The sequence below is a fragment of the Asterias amurensis genome, chromosome 16 (genome assembly GCF_032118995.1).
Source record: "Asterias amurensis chromosome 16, ASM3211899v1".
Taxonomy (NCBI): domain Eukaryota; kingdom Metazoa; phylum Echinodermata; class Asteroidea; order Forcipulatida; family Asteriidae; genus Asterias; species Asterias amurensis.
Genome location: NC_092663.1, coordinates 16,142,054 through 16,163,308, shown reverse-complemented (window position 1 = coordinate 16,163,308; position 21,255 = coordinate 16,142,054). Strand labels below are relative to the sequence as shown.

General features: G+C 37.1%; 2 protein-coding genes across 3 annotated transcripts; one reads left to right on the top strand and one right to left on the bottom strand.

Moving 5' to 3' along the window:
• Positions 1–232: 232 nt before the first annotated feature.
• Positions 233–8,914, top strand: LOC139948730 (transmembrane protein 106B-like). 2 transcript variants are annotated; one of them, XM_071947020.1, is made up of 8 exons: positions 233–459; positions 2,336–2,644; positions 2,941–3,004; positions 3,468–3,627; positions 4,337–4,483; positions 5,293–5,339; positions 5,850–5,903; positions 6,827–8,914. In XM_071947020.1, the coding sequence occupies exons 2-8, from the start codon at positions 2,386–2,388 to the stop codon at positions 6,978–6,980; spliced, it is 885 nt and encodes a 294-aa protein (XP_071803121.1). In that variant the 5' UTR covers positions 233–459; positions 2,336–2,385; the 3' UTR covers positions 6,981–8,914. The 2 variants fall into 2 exon arrangements, with proteins under 2 accessions (XP_071803121.1, XP_071803120.1); XM_071947019.1 differs by having other exon boundaries at positions 234–459; positions 2,366–2,644; positions 6,827–8,913.
• Positions 8,915–9,466: 552 nt separating this feature from the next.
• Positions 9,467–21,233, bottom strand: LOC139948729 (formimidoyltransferase-cyclodeaminase-like). Its single transcript, XM_071947018.1, has 14 exons — positions 21,038–21,233; positions 20,261–20,444; positions 19,728–19,856; positions 19,257–19,345; positions 18,478–18,657; positions 17,664–17,801; positions 17,138–17,269; positions 16,623–16,684; positions 15,986–16,118; positions 14,922–15,083; positions 14,565–14,608; positions 13,990–14,128; positions 13,506–13,601; positions 9,467–12,610 (listed from the first exon to the last, which is right to left on the bottom strand). The coding sequence occupies exons 1-14, from the start codon at positions 21,098–21,100 to the stop codon at positions 12,518–12,520; spliced, it is 1,644 nt and encodes a 547-aa protein (XP_071803119.1). The 5' UTR covers positions 21,101–21,233; the 3' UTR covers positions 9,467–12,517.
• Positions 21,234–21,255: the final 22 nt, after the last annotated feature.

Here is a 21,255-nt window from a genome sequence, read left to right as displayed (position 1 = left end):
TACTGTCGTCTGGTGGCAGCCGCTTACGTAATAACAAGGCGTTGTGTTAAACGGAAGGCCAACAGCAAAAGTGATATGGTACCCTGTGTCACCACTACAGCAGTATTATGGTAATGAATGGGTGCACGTCGTCAGTACATGCACAAGGCAATGTGTACACAAAGTGATGTCATCGATGTAATCGACAATACAATACAATGCATTGTGTGGTCCCGTGTCACTCACTCACAAAACCACTTACTCAATACTAGGAATTGCATATGTGATTCGTCTTGTGAGTGAGCGCGAGAGATTTGCTACTGCTGCTACTGCACAAAAGGAAACCAATATTCCTTCTTTCGACGTTTCAAATTCCTCCATGGTATAAAAAGCATAATCCGCATGGTGAAACTGTAGTGTAGCGAGATTGTCTTGCCAAAAGTGCCGTCGAACATCGAATGGCTACATTTCAAGCCAAAGGTAAGATATTGAAAACGGGTTCAATCTGCATATTTTTTTAGGAGGATACGCACTGTACTGTTGGGTTTTAAAGTTATGTTCTGGTGTGTAATTGCTGTAAAAATGTTTGTGCGACTTATTATTAATAAAAAAATATGATGAATTAAGGGAAACTCAAAATAAGACGGGGCACAAGTGAAAAGGCATGTTCAATTAATTACAGATTTGGACATAAGAATAAAAAAATGACTTGAAGTTGAACATTCTATTTTCATGAAAAATACAGTCGTTTGACCAGTTCTGGATCACTTTTTGAATTCACATTGTTTTTTGTTGCAATCTCTTTGATATCTTAAACAAAAAAGTTTATCAGTTTACCTAAACATGACATAAAACTCACCAAGTATTCACTGACAAAAAAAGATTAGTCCTTTCGAAGGGGCTTTGAGAAAAGTATCGTCACCTGTTTGACCAGTTCAGGATCAGTTGAATCTATTCTGAATCAGTAGAGTGCCCTTTATTGCAAACCCATACTCCCATTCATAAAACTGTCTCTCAAGGACACGAAACTTCAGAGGTGTGTTGGCATGGACTTGGACTTCCTTTCTTTAGTGAATGTCATGCAAGTGTCTTCAATAGCAGCGCAAAAACCCAGCGACAAAACCACAAAACAACAGCAAAGGCAAATGAAGAAGTGAAGCGAACCTAAAAAGCATTATTGACCCCTCCAAGTTTAATTTTCTCACAAAAAAAAAATCTACAAGAATTTGTTGAAGTAATGTTTCTCAAAATCAACTAAAAAAACTTTCTACTGCAGTAGTATGATTTTACCTTACTTAGTAAGTTAGTGCGGCACCATTTGACGCAATGAGATGTTGAGTGATCCCAAACTGGTCAAGGGTAAGTTGCCCCCCCAAAGAAGATTTTGGTAACTTCGTCTCCACAAAAAAACAAGATGACTGCACAGTATTTACAGGAATTGTTTTTTACACATTCTTATCATTTTACATAAATATTTTTTGCCCCGGCACTCCAATTCTAAAAGTAAGAACTTTTAACAGTGGTTTTCAACCAACATTTTTAAACAAAAAAATGATCAATTTCGCAGACAACCTTCAGGAAAACGGCCATAATTTATTTGCTGATGATGTTTGGCACCTTATTTTGGGCTTGTTGGTTTATATGGGTGTTAATCTTCACATTTATCAACAGAAATTGGGTATAATGAGAAGTGATATAATTATTTGGTTATTGCAAAGTTGAAGTGATCCCGAACCGGTCAATGATCCCGAACTGGTCAAATGACTGTAATATGAATTGAAAATTGACTCCCACAACTGTACAACACGGATCTTTACTTTGGTCCCCCCCTCCCCTCCCTCGCCCCCCACCGTCTTGGGTTTAAAAAGAAATTAGCAGTAGTACAAAAAGGGTGAAAATATAGATCCAATATAAATGCTTAGTTAATATAATTTTAAAGTAGAAAATAGAAGATACTTTTTGGGATGTACACATTAGGGAGAAAATGCTATTTAAAAAGTTCTCAAAGGTGCTGTTGCAGCATGTTGACTGTGAGTGAGATGGCGTACTATAGTTTACTAAAGAAAGGCAGTACTCATAGTCATATATTTTACTATGAGGAATTTGTAAATTTCTATTCAATTTCTACTGTCTGAGCATTTCAAGGGCACCAAGGCATTGGCATGGGGGCATGGAGGCAATCGCCCTCGTTGCTGCCATGAAGTACCAGGCATGCATGCGTAAAATAAATCTTCTTCGAGTAGTTGTCGGTTCTGAAATTACCAAAGGTTTGACAAGTAGGACTTGAACATTTGCATGGTAGAAATACGATATGGAAAGGTTTGCGGTAACACTTTGTGATGATTATCTCTCGTAGGTTGACAACTCAATATGTTTTGTTGAATAGGCCATAAGACGTAGATTGGCATGAGCGGTAACATCTCACCAGACATTATGGGAGCCTCTGGAGGAAAAGACACGCCTCTTCTTAATTCAACCTCCCCTTGTGATCATAATTATTCATCTATCGATCACTTGAACTCAAATGCGACCAATGAACAGAGAGAAGAGAATTCAAATAGTATTCAACCATCGGTGAATTTTAGATCTCCGTCATTCTCGTATGAAGAATTGAGCAATGGTCTAACGTGCCCAACGTGCAAAGGAACTGGAAAAATTCCAAGAGGTAACTATATCTTCCATTCAAATCTTCACCTTTAGACCTCAATCAAGCCTGATTCATACTTCCTCCGGATGAGAAGCGTTTTTTGACGTCACAGGGCTGTTGTCGCTTCAAATATTACGCAGAAGTTTTAAAGCAATCTTGCGAGTTTGTCACAATACGTATCATATTCGCATGAAGTATATCTTTATTATGTACTGTCGATGATATCATTATGTTTTTCAATATTATTATGGTTTATACAACCTATTTTAAGTGTCCTGTTCTTAGAATTAAACATTGCCTTTTTTTCTCAACAGGCCAAGAGGATGATCTTGTTGCTCTTATTCCTTACAGAGACGACCGTTTAAAACCTCGTAGAACGTAAGTATTCCAATTTCAAACACACCTATTCCATCTCAAACCAAACGCTTGTCAACATGAACTTTTCTAGGTTTTAACCTAGAATGCAAAGATAAGGGGCACAGTTATATGTTCTATGTTTTCAGCCAATACCATGTATGCATAGTACAGGTTAGAATTTGTACTTGATAAAATGTACTATTCAAGGACCATATCATTCCTGATTAAATAAATATTTGACTCAAATTATTTGTTAATATAATAATAATAGTAACTACAGCACAGTATCTGACACAGAAAATGCCATTCAAGGGTGCCGGTTCCCAAAGTCAAGAGTCCATGATTTAAGATATTTGTTTGAAGAGGTGTGTTTTGAGTTGCCATTAGAAGATTGAGGGATTGCTTTGTGTTCTGATGAGGGCTAGCGGCAGTAAGTTCCTAAGACGATGTAAATTTAACATCTCTTAAAAATCATCTTTCTTAGGTGGTTATACGTATCGTTGTCCTTCATCATCTGTATTGCCCTAGCCGGTGGCCTCAGTGCCCTTCTCATTCCACGCTCTGTCGACGTCGTCCAAGACAATGTCACAACTTTATATGTTGATCTGAACGTGACAAGAAATAGATGTTTCATGACATTACAAGTAAGTTTCTTCTCTGATTTTAAGAAAGGTTTTGAAAACTCCTTATCTGGCCTGGTATTGCACCATGTAACCCAATAAGGCCATAACCTATGTTACCCTGGTTGTGACCTTGGTACCACTTCAAAAGTTTCCTGATTTTCCAATGAAAGCGCCCTTTGCAAAACAAAACAGCCTTGCCCTCTCATAGATGTAATTCCAAGCCTGCAACATTTTAGTTTGACTATGCGCAATTGTTGGATGGTTTGGCTTTGGCTTAATTCTTTTTATGAAAAATTTTAACTTTTGTAATATACACTGCATTCTGCTTTTGCTATAATTACAGGGCTTATTGGTAAGTCCTACACCTTATTCTACATTTACAAATGTTTTACCGATTTTGGTTTTTCTTTGCCTAAGTGTTCCTAACTTTTCTCCGTATTTTTTAACGTAATACATCTTCACGTACTTCATGTTTGACATTGCTTGTGCACCTAACTTTATTCCATATTTTAATCTAGTTACCTGTGCATTAATGTGTTTAATCCAGTATTTAATTCCTTGTTAAGTGGTATGGCATGTATGTTTTAGATGTAAGATGCTATACAGGCCTAAGTTGTATATTATTACCATTATTATTATCTTTATTAATATGATGAAGCTGCCTGACAGAAAATATGACTTCTAGTAGTATCTTTGTGAAACATTTTGTTTTTTTGTACTTTCTTTTTAGTCTACTTATAATGTGACAAATAATAATTTTGTCGCCGTGAATGCAAATGACTTCCAACTTGATGTAACGGTGATGTTCTATCAAAAGATGGTTCTTAACCAGAAATTTGTTCGGAATCAGAGGATAGGAATCAGGAGCACACAGCAGGTAAGATGAGGACCTCTCCCTCTCTCTCCGTCTACCTTTTCTTTGTGTGTTTGTTTGTTTGTTTAGATGATCTTGGCATCAAGGGAACTCAGCAAACTCCCACAGTAATGTTACATTGCTTGATTTGTTTTTGTTCCGCGCCATGAGCGTCAATACTCTTTGTTATACCTCGGTAACAAATTGTCAAGTTTGATTGGTCGAGAAACAATCACGCGCCGTGCAACAAATATGCATGTAACACCGCTGCACAGTGCGGCTGGTAACATGAGTGATGTTAACCGGTGTCCATCACCTTGATCATTTCAAGTGTTGGTCGATTTCCAGCGCTTAGTTCGAAATGGTTTCTTGTTTGAACAGCAGTATTACTGTTCGTCTGCTATTAAACTTTGCATATTCGTCAGAATTAATGTTGGAAGATGACAACAGAACTTTGAGAAGAGGAGTAATCATGTTTTCAAGGTATAACAAAACAATTGTATAACACCAGCGCATTATAAGTGTTCTTGTTATTATTATAAACACCAAGCTAGCAGCAGCCAATCTCTCTCATACAAACATTGATTTAACGTCTATGATTATGCATGCGTATTTGTTTATCCCTTGTTCTACAGGGCCCTCAGGGAGAACAGTGTTTTTACACTGATGGGGCTAACCTGTATAAATAATACTTTTAAGTACAAATAATAATAGCACGAATCAAGAAATTGTGATTTACATGTAGTCATTAGACAAGAGTACTTATCCCAGTCATCATCTCAACTTACAAATAAAATTGATGTTCTCTTTATAAAATTGTGTTTTTTGTATAGGTTATAGAAAACTTCAACATTACGCTGAATCGTAGTCTCTTTCCAATGTAAGTTGTAAATTTGAATGAACTATCTTCCATTTTATTATTTCATTAAATATTCAAAATGGATTCAGACTACATCACCTCTCAGCCTCATTATGGTTTGCACTCATTTGAATAGGAGAGGAACTGCATCCATTGCAACCCTGATACAATGTTGTGAATTGAGAGAGTTGTAATTGAAATAATTGTTGGTGCCCAAGATGTATTTATGGACACGGGGTGCCAGACTTAACTGCACAGTGGATTGTGCTACATTCAGACTGAAAATGGTCCTGGGCAACCAAAACACTATACATGATATCACAACAAAATAAACAGTTAACCATTAAATCAGTAAACATATAATTATATGCTGTTGGTTAATTAAAAATTTGAAAGAGTTAAAGCACAACATTAAAGAAGTAAAAACCCTAGGTCACTAAAACTAACTTATTATACATTAAAAATTGCATTAACACACCATTCAAAACGGAACCATTTTAAAACATGATTTGTTACTTGTTACCGTTGCAGTGACTATTGTAAGCCTACCCAACAGCATGATAACCATATCTTCATGAAATTTCAGTAAGTATCTCTTATTCTCTTTCATTTCCTGCTCAGTTTCTGTGTATGTTTGTACAGTACCTTTTGTTACATTTAAGGTTACTGATAATGATTTTTTTTTGTGCAATTCTATGACCTTTATACTGACGCACGGTCACAGGATGTATTCTGTACAACATAATATCAAATTCATGTATGTGTATTAATTCTGAAAAGTTGTTATATATGTACCTTGTACGTGTATATTATGTATGTGTAAAATAAATATCAGTGTTAATATTTTAATTCTCACAGTGTAGGACAATAAAGTTTTTATCTTGACTTAATCATTTGTATAGACCATGTGAACTACGTTTACAATAAGTGTGACCTTGTAAATTCTTTGAGTATTCTGGCAGGCAAGATACTGCACAGGTCCTATGGGAGAGTTGATATTTTGTGTGATAATTTCCACAAAAATCCAAGAATTATGAAAGTAAAAGCTGGACAATTTTGGAGTTGTGCCCCCTTTCATCATATCAAAAGTTAATAAGAATTAGACAGTGCAATCTCAATAAAATATAAGAATTTATGTTTTCTTCCATTGAGCTGTGTACAAATTGTGCCTGCAGGAAGTCCAGGGGTGGATTTCACAAAGAGTTGGGACTAGTCTTAACTCGAATTAGGACCAGTTACTCGTCCTAACTTAGGACTATCCATGCAATGTGTATATCTCCTAGGACTAGTCCTACCTAACTCTTTGTGAAATCGACCCAAGGCTCTGATGTCACAGGTCACATCTTCTATATCAAGTAGTAATCAAGTATTTGTTGTAAATATTTATTTGTGTCTTGCTCCTTAGAAAAACTTTCAAGGATAATAACAGTTTTGTATCTTATCTTATTTATTTGTATATCACGTAACAAGTAAGTGTTGTAAATTTTCATTTGTGTCTTGCTCCTTAGGACAACTTTCAACTTTACTCTAATGGCACAGACGGATCAACAAGTTGTGATCGAGTATTTCCGCATCGACTGCAATCCAGAAGACGCCCAAGATGCAAAGAAGTTAGATGCTTCATACAACGACGCTCGAATGTTGTTCACAAGCCTGGAATGACCTTTGACAAGAGAGGCTCCGGTTTCATAGAGCTGCTTAAGCAGTAAAAGTAGCTAAGCAAAACAAATTTATGCTTACCAGAATAAGGTTACCAGCCAAACTAACATGTACATGTACAGTTTATGACTGGTATCCTGCTCGTTTCTGCTTGCAGACAGTCACTATGAAATAGGGCCACGGTCATATGTCATCATACTGCTTTTTCCTCATGCATTTTCTTGGCCTGGGAAAACAAAGTCGTCATGGACATAGACTGGCTCCTGTTATTAGTGAACTATGATATGACCATATTGGTAGACAGGATACCCAACAAAGATGGCCGCAGCATGGTGAATATCTACTGTTCTATCTGCCCTATGAACAAAGCACTGCTCAGTAGAGCACACAGGGTCAGAGGTTAAAGGTCAGGTTAGCTTCTTGTAGCAGTGTCATGCACATATTAAAAAAAAACTTGCATATCACTTAATCAAGTTATAAAATCAACTTACACTGTGCATCCAATGAACAAGATATTTGCAGTAATTTTGTATTATTTCTTTTGCAATACTAATTTGGTTTATGATTTGAAAATTCATGGGCATTTGATTTTAACATATATATTTTTTGTGTGAACATCGTTATAAGATAATTGTCTTGTCCACCTGTTGAACCACTTAAAGTGTTTACTGCATTCAATTATATGTACTGTCCATGAACTTTAATAATATTTTCTTGTAAATATAATTTTGTGTTTCAATCATCTATTCAAATAATATATTGCCTGTTTGTTTAGGTATGAAAAAGTCATTAAAATGAATATACATGTATATATATATTTTTCAGGGAGTTTACAGGCTCGCCTTGAAAAAATTGTACAAATTGTTTAATTTGAATGATTGGTGCATCCAGTGGAGACCTCAGAAAGGAACATTGCGGGTTTAATCAGGAAGATGGACAAAGAGAGATCTTAAAGATTCCCTCTGCAAAATTCTTAAACATTGTGGGAATTAACACAATATATTGTTTTCCATTTTGTCTGAAACCCAGACTACCTTATGACCGTATGAATGGTATTCTTTCTAATGGCAATGGATCCAGTCCACTAGAAAACTTGGATGAAAATGAATTTATGGTTTTTACGCAAACATTGTACACCCCTTAAGGTGGATTAACTTGATAGTAAAGGCAGTCCTGTTAGTTCAAAGGTGGTCACATTACAATGTTTACCTGGGGCAAATTTTCATAGAGCTGCTCAGCACAAAAAAGTAGATAACCAAAACAAATGTTGCATACCAGAATGAGGTTTACCAGCTAAACTTTCATGTCACATGTACAATTTGTGACTGGTATCGCGCTCATATCTGCTTAGTAGACTTGTTAAGTAATACTTTCAGAGCCATTGGACCCTTTCGGTTCAGAAAAAAAAAAAAGTTCACAGATTTACAAATAACTTACAGGGTTTACAGAAGGCCATGGTGAAAGACTTCTCTTGAAATATTAGTCCATGAAATGCTTTACTTTTTGAGAAAACAGCAAAACAATATAAATCCTACGGATTTATTTTTAACACATGTCGTGACACGGCGAAACGCGCGGAAACAAGAGTGGGGTTATCCATTGTTTTCTCTTGACTCAAATGACCGATTGAGCCTAAATTTTCACAGGTTTGTTATTTGATATAGAAGTTGTGGTACACAAAGTGTGGGCCTTTGACAACACTGTTTACCGAAAGGGTCCAATGGCTTTAAGCAGCTCTATACAGGAGCTTTAAATGAGACCTTGTTCCTTTATCACACAGCCCAACCCTGCCAGTTTTAAAGAGGCATGGTCCTCACAATCAATGTAAGCCTGTGGATGGTCATGGACTATGAACTCTGACCTAGTTGCTGCGTGGTACTCACTCCGGCTGTAGTATTCTATGGAAAAATGTGCTTTTTGGATTACTTTAAAATTGGTGTTTTAAATTATATTTTAAGAGAATATATATAAATAATAACTTTTGTAATAAACACTTTGTGTACAATGAAATTCAACATTTAGTCTATCTACTTCTTGCCTTTTAAAGCCATCTTAAGTTTTAGTGAATTGTCAAAATTTTCTACATTGTAGTGTTTCATTATTGTTTGCCAGTTTCATGATTGACTAGTATAGACTTCTTCCATTGGCTGCTGTGCATCACTGAGGTCAAACAACAGAAATGCGTACACGCTGGATAACTTATCAGTCTATCAGCGAGTCAATCATAAAACTGGTTCAATGAAATTGAATGGTCAGACAGTAGGAGGGTTGACTGTGTACTGTGTATAGATGCATTCACCAGGTGATGTCATGTTGTTGCAATGAAATTGAATGATCAGACAGTAGGAGAGTTGACTTTGATTTAACAAAGTTTATCTATAATTTAACAACATAGTGCATGTTATAGTCAGACAGTACTACTGGGATGGTTACAACCAATGAATACACAACCAAATATTTATATTTATTGCCTCATATATCTCCTTTGAAAGGATTTATTTATTTGTACCTTATTCAGTATTGGTACGATTTCACAAAAAATACCCTGTAACTAAAACCAAACCACACATGTAAAATGCAAGAATGACATAACTGCATGCTAACTTTAATCCCATTGCCGATTTTTAAGCTTCAGAAAGTTCAGCTAAGTTGTTACTATAGCACAAAAAGTCTATAAAGGCTTTTTCTACAAGCACATTAATGTATATAGGTCTGGCCTTCTATCATGTCTATACTCAATAAAACTGGTCCTCCTCTTTTTCCCCAAGGGCAAAATATGCATAAAATGTAGACACACTGTTGCATAACCTTCAGCACACTGAAACTCTACCATACTCAAACTCAACTATCTTAAACACACACTAAAAATAATAGCCTTGAAATGGTTTAACGCATTTTATTGACAATATTGGTTATTGTGAACTACAGTGCATTTGGTGCTTAGTATGCTGTATTATCTAACTGGTCCCCTCCTATTGTGATTCTCAGCATGTGGTATTATCCAAGGGGTCCCCTCCTATTGTGATTCTCAGCATGTGGTATTATCCAAGGGGTCCCCTCCTATTGTGATTCTCAGTATGTGGTATTATCTAACCGGTCCCCTCCTATTGTGTCTTTATTATGTTCCCTGGAATCTGATGAATTCTTTATGGGATTTCAGGGGGAGGGGGGAGTGACTTTTGTACAGGAGCTGTGTTGGTTAAAGGGAAGGTTTAGGTCTGGTAATTTCTCTTAAAATTAGTGGCATAAAAACTTTTGGTTAAATTAAGCCTACAGCAGCGTTTGATAATACATGTATAAAGCATTTTGAGAAACATTTCACTTTGAAGTAATGTGGTAAAAAGTTACTAGTTGTTATGACCTAAACTTGAATCTTAGAAACGTTAAAGTCAGTAACAATTCTCATGATTGTGTGCATGCCATGCATGGCATGTACAATGTATTCCTATTGGGGATTATTCTTCCAGCGTGGAGGTATTTGCTCCGGATTGTCGGCAATATCTCAAAAACTCGACCACCTTTTGAAATTAAATTTTCACCTGTCAAATACATTTACATTTTAATAGGAGTGGCAGGAACTGCGGGTGTAGTAAATTATGACACACACGCTAATAATTTTTTGCTAAAATTGCACTTGAAAAGATGGTAGCACACATTTCTCAAGCTCAAGGATGCCAAACTTAAGAGAAAAGTATGAGGTGTACATGTAGCACAAAAATAAAATGGTTAAATGTTTTTGCGTGGACAGTCGATCAGTATCGAAGTTGACAAACCAGTGTATGGTCCCCTGTTTTGCCTTGGGATTGTTGGTAAACTTCCATACCTGGGGAGGTTCAAACTAGATTGTCAGTTTCCTCCGGGAGTTGTTCACCTTCAAACCATGTTATGTTGATTATCTATAAGCTATCAACACAGCACAATCAGGCCTTGAATTATTTTGCTCTTAAAGGCAGTGGACACTATTGGTAATTACTCAAAATAATTATTAGCATAAAACCTTACTTGGTGACAAGTAATGGGGAGAACTTTGCAAAGGGCACCACAGCAAAAGCACATGGGCTTCATGGCAAATGCTGTTGGTGCCGTGGGTTATTTTGATGTCTCCACAATAACAATACATTGACATGGACTTTTAATAAGGCACTTAAATTTTCATGTTTATTGCATTTGTTATTAATTACTTTAAAGCCATTGGACCCTTCCGGTAAACAGTATTGTCCAAGGCCCACACTTCGTGGTTCACAACTTCTATATCAGATAACAAACCTGTGAAAATTTGGGCTTAATCGGTCGTCGGAGTCAGGAGAAAATAACGGGAAAACCCACCCTCTATCCGCGCGTTTCGCCGTGTCATGACATGTGTTTAAAATAAATCTGTAATTCTCGTTTACGAGAATTGATATTGTTTTACTGTTTTCTCAAAAAGTAAGAGAAGTATTTCACCACTACCTTCTGTGAACCCTGTAAGTTATTTGTAAATCTGTTATTTTTTTTTATTTTTTCTGTACCGAAAGGGTCCAATGGCTTAAAAAACACTTTAACAATAAAAAGACCCAGACATCACATGCCTGGCTGGCTGGCCTTGCCCTGGTCTTGGCCTCTAATTCCCTAGACTTTGCCTTGCTGCCCCCACCAATAGATTGTTCATAACTTTTTCAAACATTGTTTTATTAATTCAACTTTATGTCACAATTTCCCAACTACTCACCAAACTTAAAAACCATGAAGCAAAATATACCTGTATTGCGTACTGGGACCATATCTCTATAATTTGACATCCAATCAGAAAGCACACAATAAGTTTAGGTAATTATGCCTCGGTCAACAAAAAAGATAACAAATTTGGGCAGGCGATTCATTGTTTATCAAATCTAAGAATACTGACATTATTTTAAAAAGCAGGACAATTCTTTTCAGAACTGAGAAGTCTCCCCGAAAATCTACTCCGCGGTAGTAGAATTAAGCAAGACAGTTCTCTAAGAACAAACTCTACATGGCAAGTAGATAACACATGGTGCTACCGCAAACCAAATATACATTGAAATTATTTCAGTTCTTAATAATAATAAGTGTTAAATAAAATCCTTAAAAATCTAGAATGAATACACAAAAATAAGTTTGTAACTTTTAGAAAGTCTTTAAACCCTTCCCAGAAAAAGACAAGACAAACGAAACACAAAACCTTATAATGTTCCACTCTAACATTTAGCCTTTTGGAAAGTCTCTGCTAGGGTGGAAATCTCTTATTATTAACTATTTTGTGCATTTATACAACCAGTTCGTTTGGTTAGTTAACAGCTCATTCTATTTACTAAACATTTAAAAATAACCTTTTGAAGCTGCTGGTGGCAGTGCAACATGTCTTCCGATGGGATCACTTTGTATAACGCTAGGTCGCAGCAGGCTTACCAGGTAAAGATCCATTTCTTGAATTGAATTGAAATTATGTAGATCTGAGCATGCCCACTTTACCAAGGACAATGGATTTACCTGGTAAGTCTGCTGCCACCTAGAGTACCAAAACTCCCCCATTAGCCGTTTCAATCGCTCGATGCTCGGCCATCAGCAATGCTCAGCACTTCAGCAGCGCCCTCTCTTGCCAGCTTTAAGAATTGGTCAATGTCTTCCTTTGCCTGTTAGAATGGATAGAACAGTCAAAGTGTATGAGTCTTTTAGGTTGGTACACGACTAAAGCTTATGTCTAACTCTACATTCATTGCAAATAATAAATTTCAAACAAAAATGTACACGCATTTCAATCTATAAAGGGAATGTATGCTTTTTGTTTTTGGAAACGTTATTGTTTTAATCCTATAGATACTCTAAAACTAGCCAGTGAAAATTTCAAAGTAGTAGCATTTTTGAGACATCACCGAAAATCTGGTCAAGGCAGGAATAACGATTTGTGTTTTGGAATACACAATCTGAGAAACGTTTCTGTCGGTAACATTTCTCACATTCAAATTTGTTTTGATAAAATCTTATATATTTTTTTCTACAACCATGTTACTTCGAAGTGAAAGATTCTCAAAATGCTTTATACTATCTGCTTTACTTCAAAGTACAGTTTAAAGACACTGGGCACTATTGGTAATTGTCAAAGACCAGTCTTCTCACTTGGTGTATCTCAACATATGCATAAAATAACAAACCTGTGAAAATTTGAGCTCAATTGGTCGTTGAAGTTGCGAGATAATGAAAGAAAGAACACCCTTGTCACACAAAGTTGTGTGCTTTCAGATGCTTGATTTCGAGACCTCAAATTCTAAACTTGAGGTCTCGAAATCAAATTCGTGGAAAATTACTTCTTTCTCGAAAACTACGTCACTTCAGAGGGAGCCGTTTCTCACAATGTTTTGTACTATCAACCTCTCCCCATTACTCATTACCAAGTGAGGTTTTATGATAATAACTATTTTGAGTAATTACCAACAGTGTCCACTGCCTTTAATGCAATTATTTTTTAGGACTGGTTACCAAACATGCACCTTCCCTTTCAAACTGAATCCCCCAAAGACAAGTTCGTACCTTAGCTTTGATTCCTTCATCTGCCACATTTGGAATATTCACCATGACGTTATAGTAGGCTCCCCAAACACCAACCTCTAGCGCCCTCGCACCAACCTGACATAAATAAAAAATTAATGTTATACTCCTCATCGGTGAATTGAAAATAAATTGAAGATGGCGAATTTAAAACCAAATTCAGAAAAGATTTTGGGAAATCCAGAATGTTCTTGCAATCCACTTAAAGACACTCAATGTTGACACAGATGACTTCAAACGAGATCACGGAAACTGTTAAGATAGTCTTTTGATTTGGGGTTGAACAAAGAACAATTGACTAGAGCGGGATTTGAACCAATGGCATCTGGATTAATGTGCCAGCGCTCTACCAACTGAGCTATCTAGCCCTACTGTATGTTGGCAGTCAGGGGGGTGTAATTTTTTATTTCAGATATCAAATAATAAACCGCTAGAGAAAACCGACTGGGCAAATTTTCCACAATACCTGAAGGTCGGAGACACACTGTATGTTTCCGCACTTAGCAAGCTCCTTTAATGGCTCCCAGATATTACTGACACATCTTGCTACCTGCATCGGCACTGAGATAGCCGCTTGTATGGCAAGTTGCATACACTCTTCACGCCTAAAACAAAACAGAAAATCTAGTTTAATGTTCACTAAGCAAATACTACTTTGGTAAAAAAAAAAATCATTGGACATAGACTTGCGTCCGTGGCCGCCTCGTCTTCAAATTGTAATGGTGGCGCACTCCTGGAGGCGCCGCCATCACCTGTTCTCTTTTAGTTGCAGATATTTTCAGCTCTTCTACACTGCTACCACTCCACTTTGTCACATTGTCTATCCAGCGCAGCTTAGGGAACCTCTGCTTGTACCAATAGGCAGGACCAACTGCGTTGTGTACGGTAGACCTCCCGTTTACTTTGGTGAACATTTTTATTTCCAACATTTTTCTTGGAAAATCTTCCATCAAACCATAGCATCCAAATTTAACTTCAGTATTTTGTGATAAACAAACTTGAGTTAAAGAAAAGTGACATTTGAGAGGATAAATTTCTTACCGTTTCGTTTCTTCTTCTGTGGACTTGGGCATCTTGATTGCCGCCTAAGAATAAAATCAAAAAGAAACTGAAAGGTTTGACAAATAAAGTGGTATTTTTTTTATAGTTTAACAAGACTACTCACAATGTGTGTGTAAACCCACTTGTAGCTCGGGGCCTTTCTCCAACAAAGTCTTTAGAAATGGATCAAATATATCCACAGCCACCAATCATATACTTAGGTCTGAAACCCTTTCTCATTTTGTATGTCAGATATCAACTAAAAATCAAGGGTACCACACCAATGGCTGTGTGTGACATCATTTAAATATCGAATCAGAGTAGCCAAGTCTGGATCCTTGTCTCATTTGATCTTACCATATATCCATTGAATGCATTAGTGTCGGCATCAATCAGTGGTACCAGACTCTGCATGACGTTGTTAAGCGGTGGTATGAGTCGTCTCATCTCGGCATCTAGGTGTTCGAACTTCTTATTCCCAAACGACAACCATCCAACCATACTCGTTAAAGCAGCTCCCTGCATTGCAAAATCAGACAAGAATTCACAAAGTGCTGCGCTTAACTGTCCAGTGTCGGCTTAACTCATTCTAGGCCCACTGTCCCACAAGCAACCCTCAATTCTGCAGAGTGCTGTTTCAAACATATGTTATCCAGGGTGAGAGTCTGACAAAAAAGTCTGAAATTAGGATTGAATTCTTTTTTTGAGAAACGTTAAGTTGAAATGATGATATTTCTATCTTTTGGTTACCCCTGGAGAGTTATAGATTCCAAGGAGCTTTAGGAACAGTATCCTCAGCACTAGACAAGTAGATCAAAGAGCAGAATTTCTTTATATGCGGAAAAAAAACAACCGCTGATTCTTTTTCTTCAGGCAGACTCAAAATGACTGAATTCTGATGAAAGTCTGAAATTTCTCATCCCTGGTTATCCAAGATTAAGAATGCAGGCTGTTTAAAATTCTGCACAGAGCTCTGATGCAGTCAGCAGCTGTGCCTTGGTAAACAAGTCGTGTGTACTCATTAACGGTACGGTAACAAATCAAAATTCAGTATCAGTCAACCTTTCAGAATCTATTTATACCATGTTAGAATATGAGAGCAACTGAAAATTAGTCGCATGCTGTACAGACAGGATGGTTTGAGTATACTATGGTGCAGGGTTTAATCAAGAAATGTAAGATTTGGAAAGGTTTGTGGTAACACCATGTAATGACCATCTGTAATGAGTTGGGGTGGTTCTGAAAAGAACTATTGGTTTCAACTCAACGTTTCGATCAGTATGCTCTGATCGTCTTCTGGAGAAAGACCCCAACTCATTTGAGATAGTCATTACATTGTGTTACCACAAACCTTTCCATATTGTATTTCTACCATGCAAAGTTTCAAATCCTACTTAAATAGAAGATTTGTCTGTGCGTACCATTGCACCTACAGCAGCAGCCACCGATCCTCCACCTGGGGCTGGAGTCCTGGAACCAACACTCTTAATGAATGATTTCAGGCTCATGTTAGCGAGTGGGGCGGACAAGGACGAATCCTCGGCAATCATGTACCTGAATGTTACAATGAAAAGAAATCACATTTAGGAAGGTAACATAGATTCTTGGTCCACAAAGTTGTGGTACCTTTATACATCAAACAATTTCAAGTGTACAATAACAATTTGTTCATCCCTATACATGTACATAAAAAGGAGCAATACATTTGTTATTTCTAGCCAAGTTACAATTTCTGATCAGGTTACAATTTCCTAAAGCTGTTGAGAAGATCAATCAGCTAAGCAAATATCTTTTCTAAGCAAGAATTAAGTGAGGTACCAGTCGTAGCAGTACAGTATGGTATTTTGGCTGGTAACCTATTTCTGCTTAGCAATATATTTCTGTGCTTAGCGAGTTTATATCGGACCCTGTGAGTTTTCACCGATAAGTGCCTTTAAAAATTGTTATGTCATTTCTAAACACACAAACTCTGCTGAAAGTCGAGCTACCTCACTCATTGCATACAAACTATACAAAGCTATAACATTTCTTGTCTTGATATGGATATAAATAACTTACTCAACAATTCTTTCATTGGGTTTGAAGAGACTGAGTGAGCTCAGACCTAACTTGTCAATCACCTGAGAAAAAAATGTAAACAAGTAAATTGACAAACCATACGCATGTATTTCCAAATCAGAGAATAATGGGAGTGAATACTTTTAGTAATTGTCAAAGAGGAGAATCCACATTTAGTGTTTCCTAAAAAAACAACAAGTGAACATTTGGGCTCATCAGTTGATCATTGAGTTGCAAGAAAAAGTGTGGAATCAAAAACACCCTTGTTGCATAGAATTGTGTCATTCATCAGACACCTCAGATTTTTGAGAGTGTGAAAAATTACCTCTTTTTCTTCAAATGGTGTCGTTTCTAACAGTTTGCTATAATAACATCAACAGCTCTCCAGTGTTTTTTCCAAATAAATTGTTATGGTATTAACTTGTGGGGTAATTACCTAAAGAGCACCCATTAAAATTGAAAACAAAATTGTCATTTATTACGGAGATCTAACTTTTTATCAAAGAATATCTTACCAGTCTGATTTTCTGATCTTCTTCCAAGATGAAGAGATTTTCTTTCTGAATGTAGAAATCAGCAGCTTCTAGAATAGCTTTCCTAGGAACTAAACCAACAATCTGTGATCCACAAACAGCAACATTCAGCTCCTAATAAAGAGAAACATAGTCTTGACTTCTCAGTAAAAAAACAAGATTTAAAGAATGATACATTTGGTTTATGGTTAAATATCTCAAGTGCGATTGAAAGTGAAATGTGTATCAACTAGTTCTTTTTGTAGGACACAAAACACAATGTCCACAGAATTACATTAAACTTACCGGGTTTGAAAATAATGAAGGTAGAAAGCTTCCCTTAAAATATTACTTCAAACCGTGTGAGTGTAATGTAAATCTGTGGACATCAGGGTGGACATTGTGTTTTGTGTCATACAAAAAGTACCCAAACCCTCTAAACAAGTTTTTCATTTCTTCTGGCCTTACAGCAATTACAACTTTAACAATGACCCACCATATAAGTTTTTTATATTTCAACTGGTCTTACCTCCGCAAACTTTTTACACTCTTCAAATGCCTGATGCAGGGGCGTGACATCCATGTCCAGAAGATTCAAGCTAACCTGTGCTAGATTGGCTTCATCTAACCACCAACCAATGCCTTGGACAGACTTCAGTGTCCCACGCTAAGCAGATAAATCATAAGAATACAAATTAGTACATGGGACTGAAACTCTGAAAGTTGACCCCGCTGGTCACCACGGAATTGTCATTAATTCAAACTTTATATACTGTTTATTATTTGTTTGATAACAAAACTGTACACAAAGGCAACAAGCCATTAGTGACTGTATGGTACAATAACTTGCTTGGTCTCAAGTTACTGCTCACATTTGAATTCCTCAGACTATAGAGACAGTTGCTATGTCAAATTGTTCGGGGCAAACTTTTTTGTAACAACCCCCAGGGCAAAATTTTGCATAGCATGAAATGTCTTTCTTGATAAAAACAGGATTACCAACCAAATTTCCATTTGTTGCATATTGCTTGTTACTGGTATTCAGCTGTTGTTTGCTTATCCTGAAAATTACGTGAAAATTTGGTTGGTAATCCTGTTTTTTATCAAGACAAAAAATGTATGCTAAGAAAATGGTTGTGCTTAGCAGCTCTATGAATTTGGGCCCAGATGAGCAAACCCTGGTGCCATACACATTCAGAAATGTGTATGGGTGTTGACTGCCTCACTCAGAGAGTAAGAGCCAATCAACTTATGCCGTAAGAGGGTGGCGATTTACAACCAAGTGCAGTACACTATCCACTATCGATCACTACTGACGTCTTGGGCCAAGACTACTATCTCACCTGGGAAGGACCACGTCCTTGTTCTCGGACATTGAGAGCGATCCGATGAGCCTGTTCCTTGGTTCCCAGCACATTGACATTGTAGGCAATGAGGAACTTCCGAGCTCCTGTAGCAGTTGCACCCCAAGTTGGGATGAAGTCATTCGTGCCGTAGTCCGGATACCAGTCTGGGTTGGCAAGCTGAAACAAGAAATCAAATCATTAAAAATACACTCAATAAATATATAAATCAATCTTGTTTTCTTTTCAAAACTCGGGAAAGTACTGAGTATACAGCGCTAACACACATCAGTGATCGGTGTAAGGGTAAAATCAAAATTAATATTCTTTATCCCAATGGAAATTTAACAAATTAACACTACTCAAATGAGATATTCACATGGTGTTATTACAAACCTCTCTAAGTTTGATTCCATCTTGCAAAGTTTCAAATCCTTCACGAGAATTTATAAGACGCCTAAACCAAAGATTTGCTCAAAAGATTTACCAAAAGGCACTGAGGCACAGAAGGAATAAAGAACAAGTGGGCTTTCAGAAGTGTCTTGGATGTGTTAGAAGGTTGTTGTGTCCCTAATGTGATTTTGAAGTTTATTCCAGAGTTTCTGTCCTTAGACTGAGAAAGCTCTATCAGCGAAAACTATGTGGCTTGCTCTTGGTACATACAAGTATGGTGAACATGAGCTATTAGATCGAAATTGTCTTCCTCTTATCACTAACTTACAGCATACCTAAGTTTCAAAGTGACAAAAGTTAAAAGAAAGATGAAAATGAAGACAAACCTTCTGGGGCATTTTCTCATACTCTCCATCTCTTATCGAGGACAGTATCTTCCTTTTGTCTTCAGATGCTGCGTTGGCATAGAGATAAACTAGAAAAATTTGTAAACAAAATATCGAAGATGAGTTTCTTGCAATAAAGACCATTTTTATGTAAGTGAGAACCGTTTGCTGATGACAGTGTTAAGACAAATCTCAGGTGGATCTTTTTTTGTTAATTAATTTATGACTAGGGCCCAAATTTCATTAACCGAGTACAAACAACTTGCTAAGCAGAGAAAAACTTTGTTTAGCAGAAACATGTTACCAGCCAAAATACCATAAGTTTTAGACTGTTGCAACTGGTACCCCCACTTATTTTTTGCCAAGCAAAGAAGTTTGCTAAGCAGTATTTTCTGCTGAATAGCTTCATGAAATTGTGCCCTGTTTTTGAAGTCAAGAGACAAGTTTGAAGAAGTTCCAGCTTATTCCTACCTGGTACGCCAAGTTCTTGAGCGAGACGTGAACCAAACTCTTTAGCGCAGCGAACGCAATCCTCCATTGTTGTATTAGTCACTGGTATGAACGGACACACGTCCAGAGCTCCCATACGAGGATGCTCTCCTGCAACATGAATAGTTCATGAAATGATTATAATCACATTCAAATTCCATGAATAATTCATCAGCCCTTGAATTTCATTCTTGATGGGGCAAGGCAATTTCCCTCTAGTAAGGGGGCACTTCTATGAGGAAAATGTAAATTTTTATTAGAACTTGCAAAGGGCACCACAGCAAGAGCACAGTGCCGTGGCAATTGATGTGGGTACCATGGGTCAATATGAGGCCTGAATCATAAAACACTAAAAAGTCACTGTCTCAGTTACATTATGTAAACTAGCTGATTTGCATAATTTGACATAATTATCGTCTCATTACCAACCCATTTTTTGAGTCCTGAAATGAAAACAAACAACATTGCATAATCAAACGAACAACCTTTTTAAATAACCTTAAACGCTTTTTTACCATGATGGCCTCGCATGTCGATCAACTTTGCAGCCACCCTCGCCATATTCAAAGCGCCCTCAACGACAGCAGATGGAGAGCCCACAAAGGTGTAGACTGTGCGGTTTGTTGATGGACCTGGGTCCACATCCAGTAGGTGACATCCTTGGGTACAAATGAGTGCCTCTGCAATCGCATCGATGACCTGGATAAATCAGAAATAAACAAAAGTTGAAAATAATTAGTCATGCAGGGAGGAGGGGAACTGCAATCAGTGGAGATGTCATCACATTTCAATCCTAACCTATAAAAACTGGCACCAGCAGAGACACACAGCATTAATACTAAATAAGTTATCTAGTACTAGTACTTTGTACAGGCTTGTACTTTGAATTAAACTAGCGCAACAGAAAGTATAATCCAAAAGGATCCCCAGTCCTGCCAGTCCAGGTCAATTAGGTCACTTATCTGATCACATCATCAACTCATTACTCAATTTCAAACTCAATTTAACCTGGGCTAGTCACATTCCCTGACCCATGCATGGACATGATGGAGGTAGCTGACCCAAGTTGAATAGATTTCAGAACCATTCACCGGACTAGATTTGTTACAGAATGGGTCACTTTTAATTTATACGAACAAAAAACCCATATTCTTCCACAAGTTAGTAAAACAAAACAAAAACCAACCAGACTGTCTAGTCTAGTTTAGTCACCTGTGTCTACTGACTGTCTGTACAGTAAAACATTGTAGTTGTACACAATTCAATCACCGCACAAGAGTCAATTAACTAACCTCTTTTGAACGTCCCTCTGAAAAATTGGGAACACACTCAACGATTTGTACACAACCACTCATTGTTACAAATAAACTGACGTCCAAAATCTTGCTAAAACATCAACTTTTGCAGATAAAGTGAAATTTGGAACAGGTCATTCGTCACGGTTGTGCAGTCATCAGCAGAAAAAATGTTGTCATCGCTCGATCTCGTGTCACGGTGTTTACCTCTGGGG